The sequence below is a fragment of the Mustela nigripes genome, chromosome X (assembly GCF_022355385.1).
Source record: "Mustela nigripes isolate SB6536 chromosome X, MUSNIG.SB6536, whole genome shotgun sequence".
Classification (NCBI taxonomy): Eukaryota; Metazoa; Chordata; class Mammalia; order Carnivora; family Mustelidae; genus Mustela; species Mustela nigripes.
Window position 1 is genome coordinate 113625562 of NC_081575.1, and position 21508 is coordinate 113647069.

Sequence of the window (21508 nt, forward strand, 5' to 3'; positions counted from 1 at the left end):
TAAATAAATAAATAAAATGAAGCACAGGAAGTCAGTCTTGCAAAATCTCATGTCCCTTTCGTATTCTTCCTCTCCTGCTCAGTTCACCCTGCCCATCAAACCGCTCTCAGGTTTAAGCCTTACTCCAAGTTTAAATGACTGATAGAAGCAGACATTATAAACTGTTTCAGTTACCCTTGCATGTATCTCTCCCCTATAACAATGCAAGATCCATAAAGCTGGGGACTCTTTTTTTTTTTTTTTTTTAACCATCTTAAACAGTGCTAGGCACAGAGTATTCAGTCAATATTTGTGGAACAAATGAATGAATCAGCATCCTAAGGCTGTGGAAATGGGAGAGGACTGTGGATTTAGAAGAGAGGAACCTGGTCACCAGAGCCCAGGGCTATTGTGAAATTACAAGGCAGGCAAGGGAAGCCAGCAAAGCTAGCTTGCCCCTTCTGTAAGTTGCTAAGTGGTTCTTTTTTTTTTTTTTTTTTTTTTTTTTTTTTTTTTCCAGGACTGTGATTTTATTAATTAGAACATTGTTTGAACACAAGGCAAAGTCCTCTGGCTATTAGAAGTGCGGCAAATCAAGCTGAAGGAAAGTTAGGAAGCTCAGTCCACCTGTCCTTGAGCCTTGGACAGACAGCTGGGTCCATGGCCAGGACTATTGTCACATAGCTAGACAGATGCTGATTTATCATTTAACTTCCCATTGTTAGAGTGGACAGAAAGCTCCTGACTCTTGAAACAACTTCCGGTTCATAAGGAACTCAGTGTTAGAAATGGGAATTCATTCTCAGTGGAAGATTCTTAAGGGGAGAAAAAAGCCATTTGAAGAAAAAACGAATTTTCAGGTAGAAATACAAATTTTAATGAGTGGTCTTGCTTGAAGCAAAGATTCCTAGTGTACTATTTTGGGAGAGTTGATTCTAATGGTACAGGAATCTGTCTTGCTTGTAGAGGAAGGACAAAAGGATACTTTTGTGTTTTTCAGGAGAAGCAAAAGGGTCCCTGGTATATTCCTATTGTTCCTCTGTTAGGGACCATGTTTAGCACACTCTGTGTAGCACACCACAAAACCCCACAGAAGGGACAGGACTTATGGTGAGGGTTTTTTGCTTTTTGTTTTTAGCATTACAATGCTTAATAAGGAAAAATAAAAATTTAAGTGATGACAATGATAGTATTCATAATCATAATTCTGTGAGCACTTGCTATAGGTCAAGTACTCTTATTATTTTACAGTCATGGGATACCATCACATAATGCGGTGTTCTCTTTGTTTTTAAGATAAGCAAATTGAAGCTCAGAGGTTAAGCCATTTTCCCAAAGCTACAAAACCATTAAGTTACCAAAGTTAGGTTTGAACCCAACTTAATTGATGTCAGATCCATTTATTTTTTTCCACTCTACTACATTTTCTCCTTGTGGGGGAAAAAAAACTTAGTCGTTTATCATCCTCTTTTGTTTGCAAAGTCAACAGAGTGAGTTGTAGATACCTTAGTTGCCCTGTACCTGGTCAGGGATACCCTTTTCATTTTTCTTCAGGAATCCAGACTTCTCATGATCTATTCTTTTAAAAACTCTTCTAGCATCTCCTGGTAGCCTTACAGAGTAGGAGTGTCATTGACTAGGGATCCAGGGATCTAGGTGGTAGACCCAGCTTACCCATAAAGAGCTATTTGACCTTAACTAAATCTCTGGCCACCCATAAGCCTATCCTGTTCAAAATTTTTATGATTCTAAACTATAAGTGAAGATGACCAGATTAAAGTATTTCTTCTTATAGGTGAATTTGCATTCTTGAATATAATAAAAAAAAATTTTAAATGCCAGTAATAATGCTTCTTAAAATAGGAACTTTCTGGCTACCTGGGTATATCAGTGACACATTAATTGTCCCCACTGGGCTTTGTCATCCAATATCCTAGAACACAATCCAGTCATCCAATATCCTAGAACAAAATCCCCAAGAACATAAAGACAGCCTTATGGTAAAATGTAGGTTTGTTGAATCTCTCCTCTCAGTTGTACTTTGAAATTTCTGAACGATGTGACATTCTAATGCCAGGGAGATTTGACAGAATGCATTTAGTATCAAACAAGAGTACCCTCTGAAGCCACCTAGACCTTAAGCGAAAGTAACCTGGGGGCAAGTTAGAAGTCAAGTTAAAATACATCATTAATACAACCTACAGATGGGGGAAAGGATCAGGAAATGTTAGGGAGTCAGTGGATTAAAAGACACTGCCAGGCCAGTTGTCTGATCAAGGTACCCTTTATCATAGTGGATTTAAGCTTTGGTGGGCATAAGTGTCATCTGAAGGGCATCTGAATCCAGGTTCTCAGGTCTTTTTGATAAGCAGCCCAGGTAATACTGATGTTAGTGTCCTGGAGCACATCTTGAGAAGCATTACTTCCACATGTCTCTATGGATGTCTTTAATTACTGTCAACAGCAAAGATTAAAAGGAGAAAATTTTAAAAGGGAAATAGGAAGACTGAGAAAGTGGTCTGCAATTTTTCAGTAATGTTAGCACTTTCTTTGGGAAATATTACCTTCTACTTGAAACCAGAGCAGGACAGTTAGGCCCACGTGGGGTTCTAAGTGATTGTACCAGGGTTGTGAGACAGGACGTGTTAATCATGATCCTCAGTCACAATAGAGAGTCATGCTGGTAAAGTCATGGCTGTGAAACCAAGGTTAGTCCACTGGCAACCAAGGATATGGTGGGTGTGGGGACATCTGAGTGGCTCAGTTGGTTAATCTCCGACTTTTGATTTTGGTTCAGGTCGTGATCGTAGGGTCATGGAATGGAGCCCCACATCAGGCTGTGCTCTGCGGGGAGTCTGCTTGAGATTCTCGCTCTCCTCCCTTTCCCTCTGCCCTTCCCCCTGCTTGCATGTGTGTTCTCTTGCTCTCTCTCTCTCTCTCAATCTGTCTCCTCTTGCAAATAAATAAATAATTTTTTTTTAAAGAATATAGTAGATGTGGTCAGGAAACTGGGGTACTTGCTAAGAAGGGTAGGAGGACAGTTTCCAGGTACAGCAGAGAAGAAACCAAATCCATGTCTATTAAAACACACATATTTGCAAAGGTAGACAATGGAACTCAAGTCAGGGCAGTGGCAGTGTATCAGGGCACTGTCCCTGGTCTCTGGACTTGAAAATCAGCCACTGAGAAATTTCAAAGAAAGTTGTATGCATTGGATGAGCCTCAGCTACAAATTTTACAAAGCTCATGGTACTGGGCAGGAAGGCACACAGAGCACAGAGGAGATACAGCTCTAGGTCCTCAGTGAAAAGATATTAGTGTTAAACAGAAGTCCACCTGGGTTGTAGTCTAGCACATCCATTCAGCAATTTTTGACAAGTGTTTATTGGGCACTGTGCATACCAGACACTTGAAATTACAGTTTCTCTTTTGAAGGAGATCATAGTTTAATATTATTATTATTTATATATTATATGGTAATATATATTAATTATATATAGATTCTTTCAGTGGAATCTATTGCAAGAATTCATTCTTCAACTTCTTAAAATAGTTCCCAAATCCCCATTTAAAAAATATTTCCGGGCGCCTGGGTGGCTCAGTGGGTTAAGCCGCTGCCTTCGGCTCAGGTTATGATCTCAGGGTCCTGGGATCGAGGCCCGCATCAGGCTCTCTGCTCGGCAGGGAGCCTGCTTCCCTCCCTCTCTCTCTGCCTGCCTCTCTGTCTACTTGTGATCTCTCTCTGTCAAATAAATAAAATCTTTAAAAAAAAAAATATTTCCAGATTATGTCAATCAGACACAACTGAACTGAATTAATTAAGTAAAAAGCTTCTAATTACTCTCTTGTGGCCTAGATCAGTGCTCACACTGGTTGGGTAGAACAGATACCCTTATAGACCTAGATCCTGAGAGGGCTCTTTGAGTGTATCAGGGAAGTAGGGCTTGTAATAATCATTTGATGCTCCTAAATAAAAGCCCAAGGTACCCACAAAAGGATCTTGATCTATGAAGAGCAAAAATAATTGGTCCAACTTTGGCAAGGCAGGCAAGAGGTGAAATTTTTAAACTTATCTTCTGAAAGCTTTGTAATTAAATGTCTGCTTTGAACTCACTCATCATAGAAAGCATAGACTAGGGTCCTGCTCACTCTAGCCCTGAGCTAGTCACCTAATCTATGGGCAAGCACAGCTTGCTTGGCTGTGCTTGGCTGTGCTTGGCTGCACCTAGAAAGGCTTTCCATATAAGTAAAGATTGAAAATCCATGGTGTGTAAATTATTAGAAGTTCCAGAAAGATCCCATTACATATCCTTGCTCAAACACCTTCCAACTCTTTGCTGCTACATATAATTAACTAACAGACATTTAGCTAAAGACTCCCATGACTATTAAGATGCAAATATAGGGAAATAATAGTGTTCTAAATACTGTTAGTCATTTCCTCCTTTGTGTATATGAGTTGATGGATCCTCAAATTCCCTACCAATATCCCCAAGAGCAGACTTTGATCCTGAGAGTATTAAATGGAAGGATGAAGCTGGATGGAAAACATGGCTTAGAACAGTGTGGCTAGGGCACCAGAGAGAAATAGTTTTTTCAGTGTTGTCTAGGGCTGAACCTAAACCCCCCACTGGATCTAAGCTGTATGGTTAGACTCTATCCTCTTAATTTCAAAGAAATATAAGACCAGTTTTTCACCGTTGACCTTAGGATTTGGAAGTGGTGCCTTATATCACTGTTGGTTCATTGGCTGTTCTACTCCTCTCCCTTGACTAAATGCCAGTGGCTGACTAGGAAGGTCCGTGTTTACCAAACATTATAAAGGCATCACAGAAAATACCCATATGCATTGAGCAGCACTAGCAGGGAGGGACAAAAATAAAGTATCTGTTCCCGTCTGTGCCTGGTCCTTTTAGAAAAATGTGCACACATATGGTTGGCCCATGTTAATTAAGTCCAAATATGGACTGCATTCAACTTGGAGAGTAACTGATAAATCTGTGGTTAAAATTTTTCCAAATGCTTTGATATTTCCTGAAGAAAAATGTTTTGAAGGTGTTGAATAGGAGAGGACTCAATTGGACACCACCAGAAAGAGGAGCTCAAAGCACCGAAGACTCAACTAATACTGTTCACGTGTTGGTTGCATTTCACATTTCAGAAGCATTTCAATGTCATTTCAATATCAAAGTATTTATTTGTACACCCAGATATTCATCAAGATAAAATGTTATGAAGTCTGCACATTAGAATAATGAGAACTGACTTGTCCTTGGTCACTTTATGTCTAAGAGCGCTGCATAGCAATTTTCTTAGCCATTCGGTATCTAAAAGTATTGTATGATAATTTTCTCAACATTTTGTTTGGGATTATTTTACTTTTGGCAAAAGAGAAAGGGAACACATGCTTGGGAACTGCAAATAGGGTTTTAAGATAACCAAAGTAACTTTGTATCTGCTAACAGCAGTGAGAAAAACTGCTACTTTGTGAGTATTTTACTTCATTAAGACTTCTATTGTGATAACTGTTGGAGAGTGCTGGCCACTGTTTCTGGTGGCAAAGCCTGGAGATAAAATGGAGCCCTGGTCAGATGGTAGGATGCTCCATCCTTGACTAGGTAATGCTGAAATCCAGCACAGTTCCTCAGTTCACTCTTAACAAGAAGCTAGAGAGGAGATCTAAGCCATTATCTGAAAGAAAATGCATCTGTCACTTCTGTTTTAAGCTAAATGCCTCTCACAAGGAGGAAACCCAAGGCATGGAGGATATCCATCTGCTGGAAGCTAGGTATGGAAGCTGAGAGGAGCCTCAGTGTTAACACGTACTGAATAAGGAGAGGTTTATGGGTCTGGGTTAGAGGGAATAGGGAGAGCTGTCTCCCCCCTTTCCTCCCTTTCATCCTACAGCCACCTCGGGGTTATTATGACATTCATTGAACATTTAGTATGAATCTGGAATTGAGAAAAACTGCAGATCAATGAAAGGTTAAATGACTTCTCACAGTCACTTAGTAAGATTGGATTTGACTCCTAGTCTTCCTAAATCTGAGAACTGATCTCAGAACTGACATCTTCCCCAACCCCACAGCATTCTGTCTGTAATCCCCACCTCATTTACTGTTTTCTATCCTTTATTTAACTGCTAAAATTTAGCAAAATATCCCTACTAAAGTGAAATATCAAATAAAGCATTTGTTTTATTGTCCTTTGAAAGGAATGATCAATCAGCTATGGGATGGCCTTGCTCTGAGTGTGTGTCATGTGTAGAACTTTACGTAATTATATATGTCTTTAACTGTCTTTCAATGACTGTCCAGTGATAAGTGTGTTCTCTTCAGTACAGATGTTGGTTTGTAACTTTAAATGCCACAAGCAAGGATACACTTGTTGGAGAGACTGCTGAACTTTGAGGATGTAAAATTTTTTCCCATTTTAAAATGGATTGCCTTTCTTTTGGATTATGTGCTTTGAGAATGCACTAAAGCAATTCATGTGTCTCATAAGGACCATGGCGATATTATACCCATTTATTTTGGGATTAATACCATCCAGGGAGATTCAAGGACAGCAGTATGGACCAGGTAGGAGCCCATGTCAACATGAGTTAAACAGGCTCGCTAGGACTTCTGAATTTCCTTTGGCTTCCAGCCACAAGAAAATGCAGATAATGAGTAATAGCAGACTAGCCCTTTGACTCTGCTGGCTCAAATATACCATGTAATTTCCTTTAACCTACATACCTAGTTAGTAATTGTCCCAGCCAACCATCTTTGTGTAATTGTCTAAAAGTATATAAACCCATAATTCATGAATACATTCTAAAATAATATCTCATGGATACTCCTGCTGAGTGAATCAGAGGGTATAAATGATCTAATTTGCAATTGGGAACTTTCTCAATAGGGAGTTTAGTATTGAGTATTTGTCATGGTGAAAACTATATTTTGAACACAAGGCTGCCTCTTAAACTACAGGTACTCCAATATTTGCTACCCCATTCCAAAATGAGGATCCTCTTCTCAAGAAATGGATATTTAACTTGTGAGAGAAAGACTCAGAGATCCAAAAGTAAAAAAAAAAAAAAAAAATCCAAAAGTAGTTTGAGATAGGCATCTTAAACTTCAGAATCCTCTCTTGCTTACTCCCAAACCCTAAGGGACACAGAGAACTCACTCTTACTTCCTCATTCAGAGGGAATTTTGTGGGTGGAAAGGAGATCTTTTTTTTTTTAAGATTTTTATTTATTTGAGAGAGAGAGAGAGAGAATGAGAGAGAAAGAGAGCATGAAAGAGAAGAGGTCAGAGGGAGAAGCAGACTCCCTGCCAAGCAGGGAGCCCAATGCAGGACTCAATTCTGGGACTCCAGGATCATAACCTGAGCCGAAAGCAGTCACTCAACCAACTGAGCCACCCAGGCGCTTGGAAAGGAGGTCATTTTGAGTTATAAATGTATGATAGAGCTATAAGGAGCCTCAGATTTTATCTAATCTTTTCTAGTTCAATCTCATGTTATGTATGAGGAAACTAAGACTCAGAATGACTGATGGGGTTCGAAAAGCAGTTCTAAGAGCCTGGGGGATACAGTAAATGATGCAAACAAGTATGGAGTTCCTGATGCTCTGAGCTACCTTCTCAGCATTCTGTTCTTCACACCATCACCTTCAGAGCAAACCCTGATGAATGTTAATGCAGTGGAAAGTTACCTCCAAAAGGAGGAAAATCTACTGGTTGCTATTGCTAGTCCAATCAGGTAAACAGTCAAGGACAAGTGTTCATGCCAGCTGCCACATATTTCATTGCACAATTCCCTCTTTTCCTCAAAACAAGGGTAAAATCCTAATGCTGTTGTATCTGAACCAGTATTATGCCCATGAGTATATGTGAATTTCTGAACCCAATCAGAAGCTTGACAGAGCTTTCCAGCACTTTAAGAATCTGTCGTATATAGGGCACACTTTCTAAACTCTAATACTTGTACCCTCAGTGGTGTCTTTTTTGAGAACCACTGCTTCCTACCCTCCCAACCTTGCTTGACTCTAGAAAGAATGGAATCCTTGGGGTTTCCATGGCATTTCCCAGCACTTCTCTGAAGACTCACTGCTTAATTCTGATGTGGGCGCTTATGCTACAGTCATTAATTACTGCATTAAGTCAAGTCACAGAACTAATGAGGATTTGGACACATAATTGGAAAATGAGAATGTAATTTTGCCGGGATTATAGGATAGAAAGATAAACATGGTTCAAATAGGCACAGAGACAAGAAATCACAGCTCTTATAGCTGTCTTCTAACAGAAAATATGGGCTTACGTGTCTCCTCAAAATTGAGAGTAAGATAATCCAACTATCGCCATTGGTAACATTTAGGCAGGTCTAAATTCACTGTGCATTATATTTTCAGCTCTGACATCTAAATAGAGAATTTTCTTTTTTCCTATGCCATAAAAATCATTCCATAACTAAAGTTAGAATCTTTTGAAGTTCTTGCATCAAGCTCCGGATGAGTCAAAGATAGGAGGTTATGTGAGAAAAGTTGGCCTTTTATGCGTGTGGGTAGAGTCGGTCATTAGACGGGATTATTTGGGGAGCTCCATTGGATGTCTGTCTAGAAATCTACACTCCACCTACTCTCAGTGGTGCCTTAATCTATTATCAGAGGGAGAGGCATGTCAATCCCCAAGAGTTCTCTATTACAACTCAAGTACTACTGGGAAGGTAGAACACTGAATCATCTACACCTAGAATCATGAATTGAATCAAAAGAGGTTAATAAGAAAATCACCTCCAACACCATAAAAGAATAAGTTTCAGGTCAGATAATGTTTGATGATGAGGGGGAGGAGATAGCGTGGTGATAAGGGGTACTACTGTGGGGGAGCAATCCCATAATTTTTTATGGCTTGGAGGACTCTGTGTAGTTGGAGGGTAGCATAAGACCCCTTGGTACTTGGTCAGTCAAATAAGAAGACACTGAAGGCAAACAGTATTTCCTTACCAACTTTGCTTCAGGTATACCCATTCTGTAGGTATGCAATAAATATTAAAGCAGAATTGTTTAATTATGAAGAGAAGTGCTGAATACCCCCGTACAAGAAATACACTTTAGGGAGATTCAAGGACCTACTAGAGTTTTCACTGAACCCTCAGGTTAAGAACACCTACTCTATAGGGTCACACTCAAGGAGTGGGTCTGTTGGGTCTGTCCTATCCTTAATGTCTGGAATTTGTAGGGATCTGTCTTGAGCAACTTACTCTTTGTCTTAGAGCCTGGAACAGAAAGCACAATAATTAAATTACAAGAAAATATGAGGGCCCTAGAGTATGTGGCAATTCCACTTTTGATCTGTATCCTTATAACATATATTGCATTCTACTAATGGTCTTAACCAAATCATCTCTTTTTAAAGATGAAGAAATAGAAATTCAGAGTGTAAGACATTTCCCTAGGTCATTCAGCAAATTCTGAGGCCAGAAACTCAAGCCCGAGAGCATTTTACTCTAAAATCCTTGTCTACTGTAGTATCAGAAATAACCAGGGTAGCATTCAGCATCATAAGTTTCAGAGTAGGAGCCCCAAAGTGTACAGCAAAGTGAAAACTGGGAGATGAAGAACATGTTTGTGCTGAAGTGAAACACGCTGTAAAATAAATTAGCAACACAGTGTTGATGACCAAGCATATGTCTACTAAATCTAGTGGGACAAAAATGTATGGAAGTAAAAACAGTGAGGTAATTCCCTCCATTCTTCCAAAAATGGTAGCCATTTGTTTATCATGTTAACAAATGTAGGAAAAAGCTACTGATTTAAGTTGTAGCAACTGTGATGTAAGTTATATAAGGAAGAATTTCTGCATAATGTTAGAGTAACTTATTATAGGATCCAAAGAGAGAATATAAAGTTTCCTTCTCTGAGGGTCCTTAAGATGAAAATGAGTTCTCAACTGGTTGCCTGAAGGTAGGAAAGTTGACTTAATGACTTGAATGGTTCTCTTCAGCCCTTTCATCCCTGGGATAGTAAAATTTTTCAGAAAGTAGTTACATTATGTTGGTGACATATGCTGTTTAAAACCATCAAATTGCATCAAATTGTTGCACCTTGAACTGAAAGTCAATTGTTGCACCCTGAATTTAAAGTCTTTCCAGACATTTGCAAAATTTGAAGAAACTTTATGTTTTCATCTTAAATCTTACCTTCTTCCTCCAATAGTTCTTTGAAAAATGAGTCCCAAAAAGGTTGGTTCCAAAATGACCTGCCTTTGGAATTGTATTTGTTCCTATCTTTGGACTTGAGTTGGAGCAAATGAAGAATTACTGTGTGGTAGGAGATGATAGCATTGAAATAGAAGTCAAGAGCTTTGATTCTTGGCCTAGCTTTCCTATTTATGGGCTCCATTATTTAATCTCACCTAACTTGGTGAAAGAAGTCACTTCCTCATTGGTAAAACAAGGGTATTGGATTAGATACTTTGCAACATAATACCTTCAAATTAAAAAAAGAATCCTGAGGTTCTATAAAAGTCAGAATGCTGGCAGAAAATTCTCAGAAGCAATAGAAAGTAAAGGAAGGAAACAAATATTAGCAAAGACGTTGTGAACAAGTGAGACAAGCTGCTCCTCTCCAAAAATACCTTCTCCTTTTTTCTTTCTTATTGCATACCATATGCCATGGTGCCCTGACTTTTACTGCAATCCATTATATTCAATCCAATAAATACTATTTGAGTAATAATATATACAATACTCAAGGCTCACCTCACTATTCCACTATGGATTTAGGCCTTTTTATGTAACATGAATTTAGGGGCCGCCTGGGTGGCTCAGTGGGTTAAAGCCGCTGCCTTCGGCTCAGGTCATGATCTCGGGTCCTGAGATCAAGCCCCGCATCGGGCTCTCTGCTCAGCAGGGAGCCTGCTTCCCCTTCTCTCTCTGCCTGCCTCTCTGCCTACTTGTGATCTCTCTCTGTCAAATAAATAAGTAAAATCTTTAAAAAAAAAAAAAAGTAACATGAATTTAGAATTTGACTGTCTCTAAAGGGAACGTAGAAAGCAAGATGTGTGTGTCCTTGCTTATACTTTGGTCATGGATGATCAATACTTAATGTAGCAGGTCAACAAAAACTTAAAAAGAAAACAAAGAGTAAGATCCAATGTATTAGGGAAGTGAATATCAAAGAAGAAATCAGAAGAGAAGTGGACAAAAATAGATTTGACAACTTCTCATCAGCAAAGACTGTGTCCTGCCGAACTGGATAGAAATTTTCTAACAATGATCTAACATTTTTAGCTCCTATTTAAAAGATTTGTTTGAATTTTACTTAAGTACACCAAGTGTTGGAATCTGCAGGATACTTGTGGAGTTTTAGTCTACTGTCCCCTCTTTTTTAAACTGCTGTCTTTTAGGAAGCTTCCTGGAAAATGCGATCTTGCTTGTTATGAAATCAATGGACTGCGTAGTTCTCTTTGTGTTCTGTTTGGGCGTCAAAGCCTTAGGCTTTGGTTTCCATGCGGAGTTAATTTTACTTCTGCTCCTACAAAGCCAAGGAAGCATGGAATGTTCATGGATGAAATGCTATCTTACATTTGTTTTAGGTTTCAGAAAATGCAAATTTAAAACATCACCAGAGAACATTATATTTTTAATGTGGACCAATGTTTAAGTAGTTATTTAAATATATAAGGTAGAGGCAATTCATGAATTTATCTTTGGTACTTCAGATGTATCCCTTCCTTCTATCTTTATTAACCATCTTCATCCTGATTTCTCATCTTCATAGGCATCAAATGTACTATTAGAATGAAAATTTCATATCAGCTCTTTACAGCTTAGTATGAATTTAAGTCAATGGATTCCCTCTTCTATGAATATTTACATTGTAAACCTGAGAGTAGAGAGAAAATCTTTCCTAATGCAACATCAGCAGGAATCTTTCCAGCACCTTTAAGACATCAGAAACTGTCATCTGCTTGGCCTTAAACTTGAATCGGACCTGCAGCTGGGCATATATTATCACTAATTACTCCTTGTCTTCTAGTTAAATTGAGTCCAGTGACTCAAGTAAACAGACAAGTAGGTGCCAGGCCCTAAATTCTAACAAGATTTGAGTCTCACCTTCATTTGCAAAGTTAGAGCCACTTTTCTTTTCCTTGTTCCTCATTTATTCCTATTACTTAATTTATCTTTTGTCTGCCTGCCTTGTTAGACTGGAGCCCTTCCAGGGCAGAGACTGTATCTTACTCAGCTCTGGATCTCTAGGCCTAGCACAGTGTCTGGCTCATTGAAAATCCTTCCAGGCAAATAATTAGATTGCTGTCGTTCAATTCTCCCAAGAGCTCTGTTTCTCTAAAATGGCATGCCCAGTTCTCCTACACCAAGGATCTTTTCTCTGATTTCATAGAGCACCCAAAATGAAGGAAAAATCTAAAGCAGCCTGTGCCGGGACAAAATCTTCCCAATCCAAAACAATTGTCAGGGTGTTTCAGAGCTTATAATATGCTACAGTGCAAATGAGAGATGGAAGAATTGCCAGATCTAGGTCTGGGGAACATTATATTCTTCATGGTTCTAGATTGGAAAGACCTTCATAAAACAGAAGGGAAAAAACTTGGTTTTATTTCAGCAGTGCACGATGCCAGGTATTTACTAGAGCAAATGCCACCCAAGGCCCAGGGGGTTAGCTGAAGCAGCTGATACCCTGTGCTGCTTTTTATAACTCTCCTCCCTAGCACCACGCTCCACATATGTCCCGTTTCATCAGGTCACATCAACTTAGGTTGTGCCCAATACTGCATCTTACCTCAAACACATGTAATATTCGGTTTCCTTAAAATGTTTATAAAAATAAAAATAAAAGTAAAGTTCCTTAAAAATCAAGTGGAGGAAGTTTCCTGGTTTTTGCGTAAGCAGTAACTTTGCCAATTTTTACAAATGAGCAGCCTCTTTCATTCCACAAGACATCCTGTCTGTCAGCCATCAGCAAACTGAAATTACCAGGTTAAGAATGGAATATGCGGCGCAGACCTAAATTATAGAGTTGTGAAATGAGGTTTGATGGTGATGGCTCTACAGACTTTTGAAGATTATTTGCAAGGATACAAGCTGTCTGTCCATTTTCTTTTGTGATAATATTGGAGAGAAAGGGAATATTCTATAAAACATCTTTAAAATGTCAACATTTATTTAATAAATATCTCTCAGTACATCTTCTTGGACCTTCCAAAGGAGTTACAGAAGGTGTGAAATCCAAATGTCTTGGCTTTAAAGAGCTTACTATTAGAAAAAAATGTTAACTTTAAAATACAGAGAGCCATTATTTCATTTACTGAGCACATACTCTGTGTCAGGTACTATGACAAGTATTTCTATATGCGCTGTATCAGAGATTGGCAAATTATGACCAAAGGGCCAAATCTAGTCCACTCTCTAGTTTTATAAATAACATTTTATTGAAGCACAGAACACTCGGTTGTTTGAATATTGTCTATGGCTTGCTTTTGTGCTACAATGGTAGCGTTGAGTAGTTGTGACAGAGTTGAGACAGTCTGGCCTACACTGCTAAGGTACTTACTGTCTAGACCTTTACAGAAAATATTTGCTGACCTCTATTCTCTAATTTATATCATTCATTCTCACAAGAATACTTAGAGATAAATATAGTGCTCCTTATTTTACAATTAGGTAACTGAAAGTCATAGGTTATGTAACTTAGTGGCAAAATTTGGATTCAATTCGAGATTGTGTGACTCCAAAAGATCCATGTTCTTATGCTAAATTCATATACAAAAATAGCCAAAATATGAGGTAAGAAGAAATAAGAGTCTTATAGAATCACAGAGGAACTAGAGTTCAGAAAAGAAAGATAGGATTTTGAGGTTAGGGTGATAACAGTTCTGTAGAAGATCATATTTGAATGTAAAAGCAAAAATGGATCTCGAGATATGTCACTCCCAAGCTCAAGCCCAGGAAAAGTTGAGAGATCAAGGTTACATGTTTGGTTAGAAGCAGATCTGAGATGAGAACTAGTTTTTCACTCACCCAGACCAAAGTATACTGTCAATGACCATGCTGAGCCATTGAATGTTTTTGTCTGTGTGGTTACACGTTACAGAATGGCAAAATTATTTGAAATGGAGAATTTGTACATTATGCTCAATGATTAATTGAACTAAAGGCCTGTACTTCTTTTATTGAAGCAATCAAAAATACATGTATGCAGGTATTTACATGATATCCACTCACTGTCTTCATATATATATATAATAAATTTATATATGCAAATTATATATATGTAAATTTTATATATAAATAAAAAATATATGTATTTTGTTGTTGTTGAGAATCATACTTCTGAGACCATGGGAACTTCTGGCATTCTCACCAATTTTAAGATTCAAATGATAACCAAGAAACCACAAAACCCAAATATTTATATACAACTTAGCCCCTAGAATCAGGCAGCACTAGGCCAGGAGAGAAATGGAGAAGTAAACAGGTACAGCCAACAGAAGCTTACCTGATACTGTAGAGTACTTTGCCATTTTTTGAAATTCGAAGCAATTTGTTGTCAGTGGTGACATCATGGAAGTTGGCACCCTTCTCATTGGCAAAGAATAAATCTGGTTTCCAAATGGAGTCAAGCATGGATGGGTCCAAGTCCAGGGAATCATCAGGGTACTCGCTATATGCCAGCCGTGAATCATTCCACTGTTGTCTCAGAAAAATGTTCACTCGGTAGTCCTATGGAAACCCCATGCACAAGAGTTACTTATCATGCAGTCTGGCATAAGAGGTCCATCTACATTTCCCCTCTCTTCTCCCTGATTTGGTGCAATATCCATGTCTATACAAACCAGGCTATGTATATCCTGGCCAAAATGAAACACTCAGTGCTATTAGGAGTGGGAACAGAGGGGAGAAAGAGAGAAGGCTCAACCAAACCAGAACACTAATGGAACACGTTGAATTGGTTGAATTTTTTTATGCTTAAATTGAAATCACTCATCCTGGGAGGAAATAATACTAGCTCAAGCTGGTTTTTCCATAGAAAAAGGTAACCATGAGTACAGAAGTCACACTGTGATGGTAGATTGTCAAAACTGATTCATTTTCCACATCAGAAATGACATATCTCTATTCTCACTCTGCTCAGATGCTCTGGGCAAAAGGAAACCCACTCTGTAATTTTGGTAGTAGAAATCTTATTATAAAACTCTGACATGATGGGACAATATTTTTAAAATTCGTCTCCATAAATATTAAGATGCTTCATGTTGACAAGATAATTCTCTCACATTACTTACTTTAAAAATTCTTAAATATTTTATCATTTCTCTGAATGGGTTGTATCTATAGTAGTTGACTTGATACTTCATCAATACAGAGATATTTTTCATGTTTTCCTGATCTGCACCTTATGATGAAGGTGTTCTTCCTTATGGAAGTGTCATTCTCACTTGATCTGGGAATTTACTTCTTTGTCAGTAAATCATCCCGAGACAGTGACTTCTTTTCTGGGAATATCTACTCAAAGGTCTTTCTTTAGGTTTGTGAAAACTGTTGCTTTGCTTGGTGGAGTGGACCCCAAAAGAGGCTTTTAACAGTATTCTCTACTCAAGCAGTACTATAGTTCAGAGCTAAGGGTTGTTCACTCCTGATACTTATGGTCATTTAGGGTGATATATACTTATACCTTCTTACTCTCTTTCCTTTTCATTTTTCACTGTTTGCTCCATCTCCACATCTTTGGCACCTTGATTTTTGGTCATTGTTTATTTTACCGTAATGGTGACCACCTTGTCCAGGTTTGCCTGAGAACCTCCCACTTTTAACTCCCAAAGTCACATATTCAGGGGACCCATCCAATTCTGGGCAAAACTAGGATGGTTGATTACTCTATTAGGTACAGTAGAGACCACCTCAGGATGGCCAGTTGGGGTTCATTCCCTCAGGGCCAAAAGAAAAAAATAAGTTGTAAAGATTAGGGTATGTAGAAAAGAGCTTCAATCAAATTCCTTCTACCTATTTATCACTAAGCTATCTAAACTCCTATGACGTTTTTTCAAATACAGCCATCCTAATTTATCAGGCTGATAGAGTATTTTGGAGGTGACAGGTGTTGGAACTAGTGCCCAATGTAGGTTTAAAGAATACTAATAACCAAATAATTACTAACTTCTGAAAGTCAAGTCCTCAAAACCCAGCTCATTTGGAAAGGCTGAAATATTAAAAGAAATAACCTTAAGGTTCTCTGTTGTACAACATAAGAACTTTCTGACTTGGAAAATTTTAATCAGCTGACTTTTATTTGGGATTTTACCAGGCATGCATGGCAAATTTTCAAATCTAAGAGGGCACTATTGTGGGCCTAGTCAGGCTTCTATCCCATCCTGTTCGCTCACTCACTCCTCAAGCGAGTGAATTAAGGGAACAGCAGAATCTCAAAGATGTTCCCGTCATATAGTTTTGGAATTGTTCAAAGGGACCAGAGGATTGTAACTGGAAAGAGATGATCAGTTCGGTGTTTCATTGGCAACAGGAGTTACTGCAAGCTTTGGAATTGTGTGAATAAAGAGTGAGGTTGTGTGATATGTAAAAAAAAAAAATCAAAAAGGGGGACTATTAGAAATATAATAATCCAACTTACATCTAAGTATGAACTAGATACATCAACTATGAGCTTTCCTTAAGGTTTTCTGAGGGAGAAAAAAATGCGGCTTCTCCAGTGTTTGACATCTACTCTTTAGGGTAGGAACCAGTTTTCCTTAACAAAATGTTGTGTGTGGGAGGGGTTGTGAAGGGATTGGGGGTGGTCTATGAGCTTGTTTCAGTAGGAAGTAGGAGAGAAGAGAATCTCAGAGAATCTCGTCCCTTAGACAATTCTGGAGGTAAGAAACTCTAAGTATGAGAAGTAATGACAGCTAGAATAGAGGTGAATGGGTTAAATATCTTAGGCCTTTGGGAAGCCAAGGAGGCCCCAGCCCTGCCCAGGAAGCACTTATAGGATAGGAAAGACCAGAGAAGCCAGATAGGCAGTACTGGGCAGCAAAATCACCAAGAGAACATCATTGCAACCCTCCCTTGAGCCTGAGAATGATTTAAAACTGTATATTGAGAGACCCTAGAAAATATTACATGATGACATACAATATGAGAACATTGACCTTTTAAAAAATCTTAATATAAATTTTCACAGCTAATGTTCATCTTTTTAAAAAGTCTTTCCCATGAGTATTTTTCTCCAGTGTTTCCTGGTTTTCTACTTTGAATTTTATATATAGAAAATGATAAAATAGATTGTCTCAATATTAGAACTTGAAAAAGAATACTGTCTGTCATATCACAATAAAACCATTAATTGTGCAAAAGTCAATTTAAAATAAATTAATCCTATTCATAAGCAAGCATAAGTAGAAAACTTAGAGGAAAAATGTAGTTTGTGCCACAATGACAAGAATTATATGGAATACAATTTTTATTATATCTTTTGGGGGTATTTGTTCTTTATATAAATATATAAGAATTAAAATTTTCCATACTTTTGTTTATGATGATATATGCTATTCTAAAATAAACAGCAACCCTTAAAACCTTTTAGAAAAAGACATCCAAGGAACTACAGACATAAACATCCAAGGAAAAGATTTTTCTGGGACTGGACCTTTGTAACTCAGTTCACTGTGATTTTCACTGTAGTGTAAAAATTTGACACATGTGATTTTTCTCTGAATCATCTCTGTTTATTTAGAGTTAAGTTTATTTCCTCATGATATTCCAAACCACAGGAGATAGTTATATTCTTCTGTAGTTTTGCTTTGTCTTTGTGTTTGCTTCTAGGTTTAATAAAATATTAAAGGCGGAGTAAATATTGAGAGACATGCTTAAATGTAGACTGAATTTTCCCTTATACTGCCTTCTCTCTACAAAGACATTCTACTTCAAATAAATGTCATATTCCTCATATTACAATCTGTTTTCCTATGATTGACTCTCTTAGTATTAGATTAGGTCCTGGAAACATTTGAATGAAAAATATGTCTATATGTGCAAATACATATGTATTTTTTCTAGGTCATATAATCTTTATTATATTCTTAACACAGGTACTACAAGTACCTACATTCCATACTATGATTTCACATCAAGTTTATTATTTCTTAAGTTTCACTTTTCCAAATACCCTCTAATCCTATGCCCATGCCACGGATGGTTTCCTTAAGTTGAATTATTTTGGTACTACTGTATTTGGTTCAGCATTTATGCACAGAGACGGCCACTCTGTTTCATACATACTTGCAATAACCTTACTGTTACTCTCTTATTATTTTTATATCTATACATTTCTCCATCCAATTATGTTATGAAGTTATCAACCACAAGGATTTGCTTTGTTGATTCCCCACAGTGCCAGTTTGGCCCTTTGGTTTTAACCTCTGGCTACACTGCAGTAAAGTTTTCATCCTCCTGAGTCTGTGCTCACTTTGATATGGGAAGTTAGCCTTGAATTTGAAATTTTGGGGAGGGTGCACTTGTTTCATGATGAATTTAGGCTTTAACTTTGCACTGTTAATTTAGAGACCAAAGTCACCTTCTATCTCAGTTGAACAAAATGCCAGGCTTGGGGTAGATTCTTGGTTCTTCCTTAAGAAGTCAGAAATAAGAAATGTAGCTACCTGCTCTTCCTGCAAAGTTAGTATCTCCTCATGACTTGCTGATGCAGCTATAGAATGAAAGGGAGCCCATCATGTCAGTTCAGCAGTCCCAGCCCAGCAGGCGTCCTCCTAAGGGCTGTCTACCTCTTATCCACTTCCTCAGAACGTGATTTCAGATCCGAGATGAAAGACCGCTTCGCTCTGCTGCAGTAACCAGCAGAGCATATGGAACTTATCTTGTGTGGACAAGTTTGGGGGAGCTGGAATTATATTATGGAGATTCTCTCTGAGGGAACACATTTCATGCATTTTTAGCTCTTTCTCCCCCACCTCAAATCTGTTAAACAAGGAGGGAGTCGGGATCTGCTACTGTGGCATGGGGAGTGTTCCAGCACTCACTGGTCCGAGTCACATTCTAGCCACCCAGATGTTTGAGACTCTCTCCTCTTCATTTTCTGATGGCCCAGGCTTGGGGAGAGCTGCATGCAGATGGTATACAAATACTCTTGATTTTTACTGACATTATAATATCCCCAAAGTATGTCTTTATATCAGGAAAGTGGGAGTTGCAATATACTCCCCGTCCTCTAAATTCACTTGCCCCATCAAGGAGGGGGGGGGGTGGTAAATTGATGTTCTCAAAACAAAATATAACCTGTTTCATCTTACATTCCTTACTAGTCTCCTAAGTGTCATTTGGAACCACAAAAATCTTGTTCTACAGAAATCTCTTAATATAGGGTCAACTAGCAATGACCATCAACAGATCCCTGTGACTCTTCATGAAGAAAAGTGTGTATTTTAAGGGCACTTGGGTGGTTCAGTCCATTACCCATCCGACTCTTGATCTCAGCTCAGGTCTTAATCCCAGGGTCATGAGTTCAAACCCCAGGCTGGGCTCCACGTGGGGCATGGAGCCTACTTTAAAAAAAAAAAAAAAGACGTGTATTTTGGAATAATTTATATCATCATAATGACTCATGAAAGTTTTCCTTAGACAAATACATCATCTTCCAATCACATATCTTCTGCACTAACATATCAGAGGAGTGAGAGGCAGTATTGGGTCTCTAAGTAAGCCTATACTTTGTGGGCAGGTAATACCAATAGTAATTTAGTGAGATAACATCAAACATAAGAGGGGCAAACTCAATAGCACCGGAAGAAAGTCATCCTGAGTTCTTACAATGGATAGTCATTGTCTCTTATTTAGAAACAAACAAATACCCAAGCTGGATCCTTCAATAAAGCTATCAGGGTTATAGAGTGAGAATGGGGGAAAAGGGAAAAAATTGATATATTTAGAAACTCAGAATTCTGAGGCATTCTTGGAAAAATTCCTTTGAAAACAGAGAGAAAGCAAAATTATTATTGCTCTCCAATAGCACTGGGACATGTCCTCAGTGACCATATACATTACTATGCAGAAAAACTAAGGGTCTGATGTTCTGACTTCAATTAAAGACAGTTCAGAGAAAAATCTGGTTCTGTTTAACTTTTTTTGACCAATTTTCTTTCAGTCAGAATTCGTGAAAGTGTGGGTCAATTCACGGGTGGGGGAATCTCAAGGTTTGGGCAAGGGAAGTTTGGGCTACGATGATATTCTCTGGTGCAGAGGGGGGATTCCCAGGCAGGGCCCCATGGGTCTAGCAAGATAGATTCTTTCAAAGTAGAATAACTCAACTCTCATATTCTTGTGAGCATCCGATTGACATCTGTTTAAATACTAATGCCTCAGGTCCAGGATTGGTAATCTAGGGCCTGCGGGCCAAATTTGGCCACAGCCTGTTTTTTGGAGTACAGCCACACCCATTTGCTTACTATTGTTTATGGTTGCTTTTCTGCCCAAAGGGCAGCATTGAGCAGCGGTGACTCAGAGACTCTCGGACCCTCAAAGTCTTAGGTATTTACTGTCTGGCCTTTTACAGAAAAAATATTGGCCAGTCCCTACCCAACATGGCATGAGTTATTTATTAAGCCTGATAGAGTTTCAAAAAGCATCTATTTTAGTTTCACATGAAAGCTTTAATTGAAGAAAAGATCCTTTTTAAAAGCCAGTTGAAGTTTGTCATTCCATCAAAAGCTAAGAAATAAAAGAAGCACAATAAGCATCACTCTTCTGACCATGCGATGCTGTCTATCTCATACAGCAAGATAGGCAGCTTGTTCATTTTACACTTGAGCAATGATTTCCAAGTTTTCTCGTAGGAAACATAACAAAGGACGCTTTAATAAGTGGCCAGGAAGCCCCTAAGCAGCCCATTTATTAAACACCATCAGTAGCTATTAAAGACACAGGAAAACAAGGACATCCAGAGTTTCCGTTTTCATCTCCGTGAATGTTTAGCTTTTTCTCACATTAATAAACATTGAAAAGGTGCACATTTACATTTTTGATTGAGGGTAAATGCAATGAGGAAATTTGATCAAAGCAACTTAGGATTCTAATTAATGCAATCAGCATTAGGTCGTGCAAATATCGTCATTGAATGCCATCGTGTAAAGCTGGTGACAGTGATTTGGGCTACTGGAAGATTTGCCCCTCTGTTCTCAGGATAAAACCAAGAGGGGAGAGACAGAGACTGAATGCCAAGTCCAGAGTTGGATTAGTCTTTTTCTGTTTACTTTTTCTTGTGAGTCACTTAATAACCCTATCAGGACTATCTTATTTGAGTAAAATTCTTAAAGCACTACATCCTGTTAGAGCACCAGAAGTCTCATTTCTGGACAATGCTGTGTCAGTAATATTAAAATGGGTAGTAGAGTTCCATTATGTCTAATTTTGCCAGTGAAAAGGAATGGTAAAAGGTAAATTACTTTTTCTAGCATCGAGGACACCAAAAGTACAGTAATTTTTTAAACACAATCCTAATAGCCTAAAAGAG

General features: G+C 38.3%; 1 protein-coding gene across 2 annotated transcripts in view; it reads right to left on the minus strand.

Annotated features, from left to right (window-relative positions):
• GLRA2 (glycine receptor alpha 2) overlaps window positions 1-21508 on the minus strand; it is a 177992-nt gene that overhangs the window by 114859 nt on the left and 41625 nt on the right. For both annotated transcript variants that reach the window (XM_059384685.1, XM_059384684.1), the window contains exon 4: window positions 14489-14712. In XM_059384685.1, coding sequence (XP_059240668.1) covers window positions 14489-14712 — 224 coding nt within the window. The remainder of the gene's footprint in view (window positions 1-14488; window positions 14713-21508) is intronic.